The sequence below is a fragment of the Mandrillus leucophaeus genome, unplaced genomic scaffold, assembly GCF_000951045.1.
Source record: "Mandrillus leucophaeus isolate KB7577 unplaced genomic scaffold, Mleu.le_1.0 Scaffold622, whole genome shotgun sequence".
NCBI lineage: Eukaryota > Metazoa > Chordata > Mammalia > Primates > Cercopithecidae > Mandrillus > Mandrillus leucophaeus.
Genome location: NW_012106720.1, coordinates 529,573 through 543,532, shown reverse-complemented (window position 1 = coordinate 543,532; position 13,960 = coordinate 529,573). Strand labels below are relative to the sequence as shown.

General features: G+C 42.2%; 1 protein-coding gene across 1 annotated transcript in view; it reads left to right on the top strand.

Moving 5' to 3' along the window:
• IPO7 (importin 7) overlaps positions 1-13,960 on the top strand; it is a 63,690-nt gene that overhangs the window by 9,144 nt on the left and 40,586 nt on the right. Inside the window, exon 2 of the mRNA XM_012000225.1 lies at positions 10,442-10,523. Coding sequence (XP_011855615.1) covers positions 10,442-10,523 — 82 coding nt within the window. The remainder of the gene's footprint in view (positions 1-10,441; positions 10,524-13,960) is intronic.

The following is a 13,960-nucleotide window of genomic DNA, read 5'->3' as shown; positions in this document are numbered from 1 at the left end:
AAAAATTTTAGAAAAAAGAAAGGGATGTTGATACTCCTAAATGAGAGAGGTTAAACAAACTGAAGACTTTCTGAGAAAATGCCTTCAACTATCGGAAACCTTTGAAAAGCAATTTGTAATTTTTTTCTTTTTTTTTTTCTTTTTTTTTGAGACAATCTCTGTCTCCCAGCTGTAGTGCAGTGGCACGATCTCGGCTCACTGCAACCTCTGCCTCCCAGGTTCAAGCGATTCTCCTGCCTCAGCCTCCCAAGTAACTGGGACTACAAGCATACGCCACCACGCCCAGCTAATTTTGTGTTTTTAGAGACGGGTTCCGCCATGTTGGCCAGGATGGTCTCCATCTCTTGACCTTGTGATCCGCCTGCCTTGGCCTCCCAAAGTGCTGGGATTACAGGCGTGAGCCACCGCACCCGGCCCTACCAATTCATTTTTATCTTTCACTGTTCAAAGTCTTTTCTCCAATTTCTGAGTTTACGTCCCTTAGGTTTTAACTTGAAATTTTACTTATTAGTCCAATTGGAATTAAACTCCCAACATAACTTCATACTGATCTTTTTTCTCCATAATGTCTGGCGCATTGTCAGTACTAGTAAGAAGAATGGAGTTGGGTTTGTTGAAGAATTTTGATGAGATGAATTAAAGGTGACTATTGAAATTATCTGAGTTGATGACAGATAATGAGCAGGTTCAAAGATGTGTAGGAAGGTGGTTTTGTGTTATGGTTAGGAGCTTTTAGAAGTAGAGTATTAGGAGGTTTAGCCCTAATTAATGATGTATAATGACTCATTTGGTGCTTCAGTTCTATGTTAGAATCCAGGAGCTTGAGAAGGGGACTACTGGGCATATAATTAGGGGCAGCATTCAGAAGTTACATTTATATTTTGACTCATATAAAAGATCTATTGTAGCATCTTCTGAGGCCTGTATTGATGTTTGCCAAATTGTTGACAATAATATCATAATTACCCAAATTTTAGAGAGTTTTTGTGATAAAGATTGATGCTAGTGATATTTTTAATTTAGCTTATTTTTATTTTTTGAGATGGAGTTTCACTCTTTTGCCCAGGCTAGGGTGCAGTGGTGCGATCTTGACTCACTGCAACCTTCGCCTCCCAGGTTCAAGCCATTCTCCAGCCTCAGCCTCCCGAGTAGCTGGGATTACAGGTGCCCCCCCACCACGCCCAGCTAATTATGTTTGGTGGAGATGGGGTTTCACCATGTTGGCCAGGCTGGTCTCGAACTCCTGACTTTGTTGTCTGTCCGCCTCGGCCTCCCAAAGTGCAGGGATTACAGGTGTGAGCCACCACATCTGGCCCTCATTTGTTATCTTCTTTGGGAGAATACAAGTATTCCTGTCTTAGGAATTTCAGGTGGGTAGAAATGTGTATGGGGCAGCTAGATAGATGTTCCTGGTTGAGATTGCTTGTGCTATATATCCCCGCTAGCAGAAATATCCTTTCTTTCTTATTCTTACTCTAGCTCAGTTGTATGAAAGTTATAAAGGTACCTTTTTTTTTAAACAAAAATGTTTTTCCTTGTGTTTTGTACAAAAATGGGGGTGGGAGGTAGTGCGGTGGTGCTGGTGGCAACGGCATCCACGGGGCTAGAAGTGGGCGGTGATACGGTCTCTGTCCAGCAAGTCGTCCAGGATTATGTTGGGCGTGGTGCCAATCTTCTTCGCCAGCTCGCTGTGCTCAATGGTGCTCAGGTACAGGTAGCGGTTGAGCAGCTCTCCATCCAGCATGTTGCGCACGGCATTCTGGAGGATGTTTTTTTGTTTGGTTGGTTTTTTTTTTTGAGACAGAGTCTCACTCTCTTCCCCAGGCTGAAGTGCAATGGCGCAATCTTGGTTCACTGCAACCTCTGCCTTCCAGGTTCTAGTGATTCTCCTGCCTCAGCCTCCCAAATAGCTAGGATTACAGGCAGCCACCACCACGTCTGGCTAATTTTTGTATTTTTTTTTTTTTAAATAAAGATGGGGATTTACGATGTTGGTCAGGCTGGTCTTGAATTCCTGACCTCAGGTGATCCACCCGTCTCAGCCTCCCAAAGTACTGGGATTACAGGTGTGAGACCCCACGCCTGGCTGAAAGTTATGCTTTTTTTAATCAATTGCACTTTTAAAATTTATACTTAACATGTTTTCGAAGGTAATTAATAAGGTTAATAAAGTGATGAGTGTTGGGCCGGGTGTGGTGGCTCACCCCTATAATCCCAGAACTTTGGGAGGCTGAGCTGGGCGGACCACTTGAGGTCAGGAGTTGGAGACCAGCCTGGCCAACATGGCGAAAATCCATCTCTACTAAAAATACAAAAATTAGTTGGGCGTAGCAGCACATGTCCCTGTAATCCCAACTACTCAGGAAACTGAGGCAGGAGAGTCATTTCAACCTGGGAGGCGGAGGTTGCTGTGAGCCGAGATTGTGCCACTGCACTCCAGCCTGGGAGACAAAGCAAGACTCCATCTCAAAAAAAAAAAAATGATAAGTGCTTATTTTCATAGTTCAGTGTTGTCAATTTAATTATTCACACATTTAAAGTATGCAATACGGTGGCTTTTAGTATGTTCACAGTTGTACAGCCATCACCCAGTCTTTAAAACATTTCCATGACCCGACAAAGAAAATTCATTATCTTACCAGTCACTCCCCGTTCCATCTCTGACCCCCATCCTAGCCCTAGGCAACAATCCTATTTTCTGTCTGTATAGATTTGTGTATTCCAGACATTTCATGTATTTGAATCATATAATATGTAGTCTTTTGTGACTGGTTTCTTTCATATAGCATTATGTTTTCAAAGTTCATGCATTGTTGTAGCATGTATCAGTACTTCATTTTTTTAAATTGCCAAATAGCATTCTATTGTACGTATCAATAAGACATTTTACTTTCATTTGTTGATGGGCATACAGGTTGTTTCCACTTTTAGAGTATTATGAGTAATGCTGCTGTGAAAGTTGGGGTAAAAATAGTCTTGGTTTTGTTTTTTTAAGTTAAATCTGGGTAACCAGCACCCAGACCAAGACACATACAACATTTTCATTGGCCTAGAAAGTTTCCTTGATACTCTTCCTATTCAATACTGTTCCTCCTCCAAGTTATCATTTTTCTGACTTCTATTACTATAGATTAGATTTGCCTGCCTTAATGCACATAATGTAGCTGTACATCTGTCCAGCCAACAAAAACAGTGGTGGTTTTTGTTGTTGTTTAGAGTTGAGGTCTTGCTTTGTTGCCCAGGGTGGAGCGGAGTGTTGTGATCATAGCTTACTGTAGCCTCGAACTACAAATGCATGCTTCCACTCCCAGCTATTATAATTTTTAGGCTGGGCGTGGTGGATCATGAGGTCAGAAGTTCAAGACCAGCCTGGCCAAGATGGTGAAACCCTGTCTCTAAAAATACAAAAAAAAAAATTAGCCGGGCATGGTGGCAGGTGCCTGTAATCCCAGCTGCTCGGGAGGCTGAGGCAGGAGAATCACTTGAACTCGGAGGGTAGAAGTTGCAGGGAGCCAAGATTGAGCCACTGTACTCCAACCTGGGCGACAGAGTGAGACTCCGTCTCAAAAAAAAATTTTTTTTTTTTTTTGAAAATTTTCTATAGAGGTAGTGTCTTGCTGTGTTGCTCAGGCTGGTCTTGAACTCATGACGTTGGGTGATCCTCCTGCATCAGCCTCCCAAAGCACTGGGATTACAGGTGTGAGCCACTGTGCTGGGCAGTTTTTGTTGTTCCAACATAGCTCCCAAACATAAACCAACAGCTTAATCTGGGGTTCTAATCATATAAAGTAGCCTGTTTCAAATTAAGGAAAAACTTCAATGTTGGGAGCTAAAGAGAGGTTGTATACACAAAACCATATATGTGTGCTTTATGGACAATTTAAGGAACTAAAGGGTAACTTGGCTATATATCGACTTACACCTTCCTGATGTTAGAGCATACTCTGAGGAAGGTGAGATTCTACTGAATATGGACATATAAAGGATATATCCATATCAAGACATATTTGTTATGTCTTGATATTTGCTAAGATATTTTCTGTGTTGTGTTTGTTTGTTTGTTTGTTTTTTGAGACAGAGTCTTGCTCTGTCACCCAGGCTGGAGTGCAGTGGTGCGATCTCGCCTCACTGCAACCTCCACCTCCTGGGTTCAAGCGATTCTCCTGCCTCAGCCTCCCAAGTAGCTGGGACTACAAGTGTGTGCCACCACACCCGGCTAATTTTTATATTTTTAGTAGAGACGGAACTTCACCATGTTGGTCGGGCTGGTCTTGAACTCCTGACCGCATGAGCCACCGTGCACCTGTGTTGTTTTATACACTCCTTATAGCCATCCTGTGAAGTAGATTTTATTATTCTTATTTTGTTATTGAGACTTAGATTTACTGCATCAACTTGTTGAAGGCTTAGCATTCTAGGAAGTGGCATCACCTCGATATATAACCAAGACTATCTGATTGCAGCAGTTCATTCCAGGAATTCATGATTTGATGCAGGAGATAAGATATATACTGTAATGTAAATGGTCTGAAAAGTGCCCTAGTAGTGTGGATAGTAATGTCCTTCAGGCTCATCCGTCTGTCCCTTAAATGTAAAAACCTTTCTCACTCTATACTGCCCCTAGGCAATCACATCTTCCAAGGCATTTATTTCTTGGCTCTTCCAATTCATTCAGTGAATTTTTTGAATAGCTTAAATGCCAAGTGTCATATGAAGAACTGGGGATATAAACAGTATAGTCCTTACTCAGTGGGGCTTAGAGTCTAATAGGAGAAACAGGCATAAGAACCATCTACAAATATAGTACACAAATATGTAATAAGCGTTATGAAGGAAAATAATGGTTATGAGAGCAATAGGGATCCCTGCTTTAGCTTGAGTGATCAGGCAGAAAAGGCTTCTCTAAGGAAATAATGTTTAAGCAGTGACCCAAACAGTGTGAAACTGTGAACCAGTTAACTGGTGGAGCATGCAAGAGAAGGATACACAGCATGCACAAAGACTCTGAAATGAAGTAATGTGTTTCTTTTTGCTTTTATTATTTTTTAATTGATACATGATAATTGTATAATACATATCTATGGGGTACAGTGGTATTTCAGTACATGTGTACAACAGTGTAATGATCAAATCAGGGTAATTAGCATATTCATCTCAAATGTGTATCATTTCTTTGGGCTAGGAATATTGGAAATCTGCTCTTCTAGCTATTTGAAAATATACAATAAATTGTTGTATAGTTACCCTACAGTGCTATAGTACACTAGAACCTACTAGTTCTATCTAGTTGTGATTTTGTATCTGTTAAATATGTTTCTTTCTTGGTGAAAGAACCGAAAGGCTGGTAGGTGGGGCAGTGAGGAGAGCATGTTGAGAAAGTTTTTAAAAATGAGGCTGAAGGCCGGGCGCGGTGGCTCAAGCCTGTAATCCCAGCACTTTGGGAGGCCGAGACGGGCGGATCACGAGGTCAGGAGATCGAGACCATCCTGGCTAACATGGTGAAACCCCATCTCTACTAAAAATACAAAAAAGCTAGCCGGGCGAGGTGGCAGGCGCCTGTAGTCCCAGCTACTCGGGAGGCTGAGGCAGGAGAATGGCATGAACCCGGGAGGCGGAGCTTGCAGTGAGCTGAGATCCGGCCACTGCACTCCAGCCTGGGCGACAGAGCGAGACTCCCTCTCAAAAAAAAAAAAATGAGGCTGAAGAAAATGGCAGGGACAAGATGTCTTCATGTAGGACCTTGGAAGGTGCAGTAGAAAGCAAGCTTGTTAAAAGGTTTGTTTAAAGGGGATTGATTTATAATTTTAAAAGATCTTTGGCTGCTAAATGGAGAATGATTGGGGCACAAATAGTTAAGAGGGATGATAGTCACTTGGACTAGGTTGGTGTTCATGGGAATGAAGAAAATGGATACATTTTAAAGAAGGATTTTGGATATAGAATTGACAGGACTTGATATATTAAATTGGGTTGATGAAGAGGAAAGTGGTGAGGATTACTATGAGGATAGTGATGAGAGGTTGGAAGAAGTGGTACAGGGAAGTAGAGTAATAATTTTGAGGGGAAAATTATGCTTTGTAAAGGTAGTGATTGGATGAGATCATCTGGGAAGAAGAAAGATGGCCTATGACCAAGTCCTGGTGAATTCTAGCATTTATAGATTAAACAGGATGAGAAATCAGTAAAGGAGCCTGAGAAAGAGACCAGAAAAAATGGTATGCTGAATGGCATAGGTGGAAGGGTGTTTAAGTAAAGTGATAGTGTTGGTAGTCTTCACATCTAGGGTAGTGAAAAGGGTCAATACCTCCTTTTCATCCACCTAACTCCTTCTGTTCAGGTCTTCTGTGTTAGGCGATCCTCCTTTTGATTCTTCCATACTGCTACTTCTTCCATTACACACTTTTCCTTTGGTAACTATGAGGGATTGGTTCCAGGACCCCCACGGATACCAAAATTCATGGATGCTGAAGTCCCTTATATGGTGTAGTATTTGCTTATAACCTGTGCACTTCCCCCTGAACACTTTAAATCATTTCTAGATTGCTTTTAATACCCAATGCAATGTAAATGCTATGTAAATAGTTGCTGTACCTGTATTATTAAGTTTGTATTATTTTTATTGTATTGTTATTTAAAAATTTTTCCCCCAAATATTTTTCATCTGTGGTTGGTTGAATTCATGGATTTGGAACCCACAGGTATGGGGGTGCTGACTGTATTTTACTGCAATTGTATCCGATTGTACTTTATTGCAATTATCTGTTTGATTATCTTGTATTTCTTGACAACACTGTAAGTTGCTATGAGGTCATAGAGCCTGGTTGTCATATTCAACCCTGTAGTCTCAGCTCCTGGCATAATGTCTTATACCACAAACACCTAAATAAGTAATTTTTGGAGTGATTGAAAGAATAAAGTCTAGATTCTAATGTGAAACCATTTTTTATATTCAAAGGAAAATTTTTTTTTTTTTTTAAGACAGAGTCTCGCTCTTTTGACTAGGCTGGAGTGAAGTGGCGCTATCTCGGCTTACCGCAACCTCCGCCCCCTGGGTTCAAGCCATTCTTGTGCCTCAGCTTCCTGAGTAGCTGGGATTACAGGTGCCCGCCACCAACCTGGCTAATTTTTGTATTTTTAATAGAGATGGGGTTTTGCCATGTTGGTCAGGCTGGTCTCAAACTCCTGACCTCAGGTGATCTACCTGCCTTGGCCTCCCAAAGTGTTAGAATTACAGGCATGAGCCACCATGCCCGGCTTTTTTTTTTTTTTTTTTTTCCGAGACACAGTCTCACTCTGTCGCCCAGGCTGGAGTACGATAGCGGGATCTCAGCTCACTGCAACCTCTGCATCCCGGGTTCAGGTGATTCTCCTGCCTCAGCCTCCTGAGTAGCTGGGATTACAGGCATGCGCCACCACACTCGGCTAATTTTTGTATTTTTATTAGAGACAGTGTTCCACCATGCTGGCCAGACTAGGCTTGAACTCAAGTGATCCGCCCACCGTGGCTTCCCAAAGTGCTGGGATTACAGGCATGATCCTCTGCACCCGGTCTGATTTTTGTATTTTTAGTAGAGATGGTGTTTCACCTTGTTGGCTAGGCTGGTCTTAAACTCCTGGCCTCAAGTGATCCAGCCACCTCAGCCTTCCAAAGTGCTGTGATTTCAGACGTAAGCCACTGCACCCAGTCTTTGTGTGGTTTTTTTGTTTGTTTTTTTTTTTCCTTTTTTTCTTGAGACAGAGCCTCTGTCACCCAGGCTGGATAGAGTACAGTGGCCTTATCTTGGCTGGATGCAACCTCTGCCTCTGGGGTTCAAGCCATTCTCATACTTCAACCTCCCATGTAGCTGGGGTTACAGGCATGCGCTTGGCTAATTTTTATATTTTTGGTAGAGATGGGGTTTCACCATTTTGGTCAGGCTGGTCTCGAACTTCTGGACTCAAGTGATCTGCCCACCTCAGCCTCCCAAAGTGCTGGGATTACAGGCATGAGCCACTGCACCCAGCTGGAAAATTCTCTATAAGAATGTGTTTGCAGAATGGGGTAAAGTCTGTAAGAAGATACTAAAATAGCTGGGAACGGGTGGCTCATTCATGCTTGTAATCCCAGCACTTTGGGAGGCCGAGGCGGGTGGATCACCTGCAGTCAGAAGTTTGAGACTAGCCTGGCCAACATGGCGAAACCCCGTCTCTACTAAAAAAACAAAAAATTAGCTGGGTGTGCTGTAATCCCAGCTACTCTGGAGGCTGAGGCAGGAGAATCGCTTGAACCTGGTAGGCGGAGGTTGCAGTGAGCCGAGATTGCACCATTGCACTCCAGCCTGGGTGATAAGAGTGAAATTCCATCTCAAAAAACAAACATACAAAAGAATATACTAAAATACAGACCAGAATATTGTTCATGTGAACATTGAGCTAAAAGATGACATTGTAAGTGGTGGTTATATTGGGACAAAGGAGAATGAAACTGAGAAAATATACAAGAAGAGATTTAACTTGAATGTTCATTTTAAAAAGATTGTTTTGCCCACCATTTCAAGATAAAATGTTCAGTTCTTTAAATGAGAAGCAGGCTAGGTGTGGTGGCTCACACCTGTGATCCCAGCACTTTAGAAGACTAAGGCAGGAACTCTTGAGCCTAGCCCAGCAGTTTAGGACCAGCCTGGGCAACATAGCGAGACCTGATCTCTAACAACAACAAAGCAAACAAAAAATAAAAAAAAAAAAAATCAGAAGCAAATATGACAAATTTAGGAATATGTAACCTTTTTGTACTGTTAATGAAAGTGATCCAGGTCTATAATGTAAAATGTGGAAAATTTAAAAAATTTAAAATGTGCGAAATTCTATTGCATATTCATATAAATGTATTTATTACATTATGATTATATAGTCTGTATTCTTTTATTGTATGTTCAAAGCTATTGATTTTTAACTTTCTTTTGAAATGTAACATGTATACACAAAGGTGATCATAAAGGTACAGTCAGTTTTCACAAACTGAGCACACTTGTATAAAACAGCAGTCATATCAAGAAATAACACTATCACCACCTTGGAAACTACCCCCAAACTATTCATGGCAATCCGCCCGCCTCGGCCTCCCAGAGCCACCATGCCTGGACCAAACTGTTCATTTTTATTGATTTCGTATGTGTCTGGCCATTTAATGAAATGTTTCTATGGAGAAATTACTTGAAAGAGGAAACAGGTATCACAGAGGATATTGTTATTGAGCTGCTGTCACCAGTGTAGGTTAAGAATGCTAGTTGGAGGGCCTGGCATGGTGGCTCATGCCTGTAATCCCAACACTTTGGGAGGCCAAGGCGGCAGATCACACAGTCAGGAGTTCAAGACCAGCCTGGCCAATATGGTGAAACCCTGTCTCTATTAAAAATACAAAAATTAGCCAAGCATAGTGGTGCACACCTGTAGCCCCATCCACTTGGGAGGCTGAGGCAGAAGAATCGCTTGAACCCAGGAGGCGGAGGTTGCAGTAAGCTGAGATCATGCTACTGCACTCCAGCCACAGCAACAGAGCGAGACTCTGTCTCAAAAAAAAAAAAAAAAAAAAAAAAGAATGCTCACTGGGGGTCAGACGCAGTGACTCACACCTGTAACCCCAGTACTTTCGGAGGTCGAGGAGGGAGGATCACGAGGTCAGGAGTTCGAGACCAGCCTGGCCAATATGGTGAAACTCCAACTCTACTAAAAATATAAAAAATTAGGGCCGGGCACAGTGGCTCACACCTGTAATCCCTGCACTTTGGGAGGCCAAGGCAGGCAGATCACAAGGTCAGAAGTTCGAGACCAGCCTGGCCAATACAGTGAAACCCCATCTCTACTAAAAAAAATACAAAAAATTAGCTGGGTATGGTGGCACTAGTCCCAGCTACTCAGGAGGCTGAGGCAGGAGAATCGCTTGAACCCAGGAGGTGGAGGTTGCAGCGAGCGGAGATTGCGCCACTCCACTCAGGCCTTGGGGGTGGCAGAGTGAGACTCTGTCTCACAAAACAAAAAAAAAAAATTAGCCAGGTGTGGTCATGCACACCTGTAGTCTCAGCTACTCTGGAGGCTAAGACAGGAGAATTGCTTGAACCTGGGAGGCAAAGGTTGCAGTGAGCCGATATTGCGTCACTGCACTCCAACCTGGGCGACAGAGTCAGACTCCGTCTCAAAAATTAAAGAAAAAAGAATGCTAGTTGGGATAAATGGGAAGTGCAGTGGTATACAGGCAAATGCAGACATCCAAAAAGTTTTAGGATTTAAGTCATTAAATTCCTTAAAGTTCAGTATAAGGGAGTGATGAGAAATAAGGCTGGAACCGGTTATGAAGAGCCTTTTGTGTGAGCCAAGCAATGGAAAAGTATTGAAGCCTCTTTGATCTGTTATTTTAAAGTACACTTATTTGCAGAAATTTAAAATGGACTTTTTTTCTTTGTAGGCACACAAGTCTCTGAATTTTGTCTCAACACTGCTCCAGATTACTATGTCGGAACAGCTGGATTTACCTGTGAGACAGGCAGGCAAGTTTCCTAAATTATTTTGAGTGTATGTAATCTATTGTTTAAAAGGTTCATAATCAAACAGCAGAAGTGTCTTGGGATGGCCCTTTGGCAATTTTTCCCCCCAGGTAATTTACCTTCAGTGTTTACAGCTAACATCAGGTACCTTGATATTTGGTGGCAGAGTTTAAGGGAATAATTTTATATTTAGTTGAATTAAAAAAGAAGCTTCAAATAGAAATTGATGGGGTTTATTAAAAGGTTCTATGTATTTTTAGAGTCCTTCCCTGATGAGTGATTCAAACAAGACTCAAACTTGTTTGTTTATATAGTCATCTCTTAACACCTTTTTGCATTTTAACAGTTTAAAAAAAAAGTATTATACTATTTTTAGTTCCTGTTCAACATATTGAGCCACTTCCCTTAGTATCAAATAGTCTGAAAATGTGGCATACTTTTCCGAATATTATGTTAATTTGTAAAAAATAATGGAGTTTACATTTTTAATTTTTTTTTTTTTTTTGAGATCGTCTCACTCTATCGTCCAGGCTGGAGTGAGCAGTGCAAATTCGGCTCACTGCAACTTCTGCCTCCCAGGTTCAAGCCATTCTTCTGCCTTAGCCTCCGGAGTAGCTGGGATTACAGGCGTGAGCCACCACGCCCAGCCTTTTCATTTCTTCTTAATTTATTTGCAGATGTAATAATTTTGTTATGGGAAATATAAAGTACCAATAATTTCATCATTCTAGAAAAACATATTACATTTTTGTGTTATTTCTTGCTGTTCTTTTCCCCTGTACCTATTTTGTTAAAAATTTTGTTGGAGCTGGGTGCGGTGGTGCAGTCTGTAATCCCACCACTTTGGGAGGCCGAGGCAGGCGGATCATGAGGTCAGGAGATAGTGACCATCCTGGCTGACACGCTGAAACCCCGTCTCCACTAAAAATACAAAAAATTAGCGGGCACCTGTAGTCCCAGCTACTTGGGAGGCTGAGGGAGGAGAATGGCATGAACCCGGGAGGCAGAGCTTGCAGTGAGCCGAGATCGCGCCATTGCACTCCAGCTTGGGCTACAGAGTGAGACTCCGCCTCAAAAAAAAAAAAAAAGTTTTCCTTGTTTCACTTAATGTTGTATACTAAGCATTTCCCTTTTCTTTATGTGGTTCCGGTCTTCAGATTCTTTTTTTTGAGACGGAGTCTCGCTCTGTCGCCTAGGCTGGAGTGCAGTGGCGAGGTCTCCGCCCACTGCAAGCTCCGCCTCCCGGGTTCACACCATTCTCCTGCCTTAGCCTCCCAAGTAGCTGGGACTACAGGTGACCGCCACCACGCCCGGCTAATTTTTTGTATTTTTTAGTAGAGACGGGGTTTCACCATGTTTGCCAGGATGGTCTTGATTTCCTGACCTCATGATCCGCCCGCCTCGGCCTCCCAAAGTGCTGGGATTACAGGTGTGAGCCACAGCTCCCGGCCTTCAGATTCATATTTTAATGGCTAAATAATTAGCCATAATATGCCATGTGCAGTAAACTGTTTCAATTTTTAGAAATAGAATTTAGTCTCAGATCTGTTTTGTTAACAGTATATTTTCATTTTCAGTGCCTAAAATGTTGCCTAGTACAGTGTAGGTACTCAGGAAATAAATGAATTTAAATTTTTTATCACTGTAAATTAATTAATTAAATATCCTGGACTCTGCTAGGCAGATAGGATTTTTTTTTTTTTTTTTTTAAGACAAACTGGCTATAATGCCCAGGCTAGAATTTAGTAGCTCCATCTTGACTCACTGCAATCTGCCTCCCAGGCTCAAGCCATCCTCCCACCTCAGCCTCCTGAGTAGCTGGGACTATAGGCAGCACCACCATGCCCCACTAACTGTATTTTTTGTAGAGATGGGGTCCTGCCCTATTGTCCAGGCTGGTCTCAAACTGTGAGCTCAAGCGATCTGCCTGCCTGGGCCTTCCAAAGTGCTAGTTTTATGGGCGTGAGCCACCATGCCTGGCCATGATTTTTTAAAAGCAAACAATTTTATGTAAATGACTGAACTCCCGGGTCAGCAGTAAATCTTTTTGAAAATATTTCTAAATTTAATAGAAAAGGGTAATAATTTTTATTGTCTCCTTTCCTTCCTTCCTTCCTTCCTTCTTCCCTCCCTTCCCTTCCCTTCCTCCTTCCCTTCCTCCTTCCCTTCCTTCTTCCCTTCCCTTCCTCCTTTCCTTCCCTTCCTCCTTCCCCTCCCTTCCTCCTTCCCTTCCCTTCCCTTCCTCCTTCCCTTCCCTCCCTCCCTTCCTCCCTTTCCTTTCTTCCTCAGGGTCTTGATCCTTGCCCAGGCTGGGGTGCAGTGACTCAGTTATAGCTCACTGAATCTCCAAACTCCTGGGCTCAAGTAATCTTTCTGCTTTAGCCTCCCAAACATCTGGGGCTACAGGCATGTGTCACTACACCCATCTTAATTATTTTATTTTTTAGAGATGGAGTCTCAGTATGTTGCTGAGGCTGGTCTTTTTTTTTTTTTTGGTAGAGATGGGGTCTCACTGTCTTGCCCAGGCTGGTTTCGGCTTCCAAAGTATTGAGATTTATAGGCCTTAGTTGCCACGCCTAGCCTCTAGGCTGGTCTTGAATTCCTGGCCTCAAGTGATCCTCTTGCCTGAGCCTCCCAAAGTGCTGGGATCAAAGACATGAGCCACTGTGCCTGGTCTTGTTTCTTTTTTATATATATTCAAGTCTCATTTATCTTTTACTAGTAAAGTTTACATTTTCCCATTTTTAGATAAGAATCTGCCTTTAAATCCAAAATTTTACTATACAGTTAAGTGTTTGGCCTTTAGGAGTGATATTAATAAATTCTAGAGACTTGGTTATGTGTACTAGAAAAATAAATTACACTGGGAAATTGTTTTAGTGTGTACACAATTGGAAGCAGTTAAACTATGGAATTGGTCAAAAAATTTAAAATATCACTAATTTAAAAATTATATACTTGGGGCCGGCCACGGTGGCTCACACCTATAATCCCAGCACTTTGGAAGGCCAAGGAAGGTGGATCATTTGAAGTAAGGAGTTCAAGACCAGCCTGGTCAACATGGTGAAACCCTGTCTCTACTAAAAATACAAAAAAATTAGCCGGGTGGTAGTGGTATGCACCTGTAATCCCAGCTACTCGGGAGGCAGAGGCAGAAGAATCGCTTAAACCTGGGAGATGGAGGTTGTGCTGAGCCGAGATTATGCCATTGTACTCCAGTCTGGGCAACAGACTTGAGACCCTCTCTCAAAAAAGAAAAAAAAATTATGTTCTTGGAATGAGATTCTGTAGTGCATGGCATATGGTGGTTTCATCTGCTAGATTTCGAATGATTAGTTCATTCTGTCTTTGCTAGAGTATCTATTCTGGCTAGAGTAGACTGAATCATGAGATCCTTTTTTTTTTTTTTTTTTTGAGACGGCGTCTCGCTCTGTCCCCCA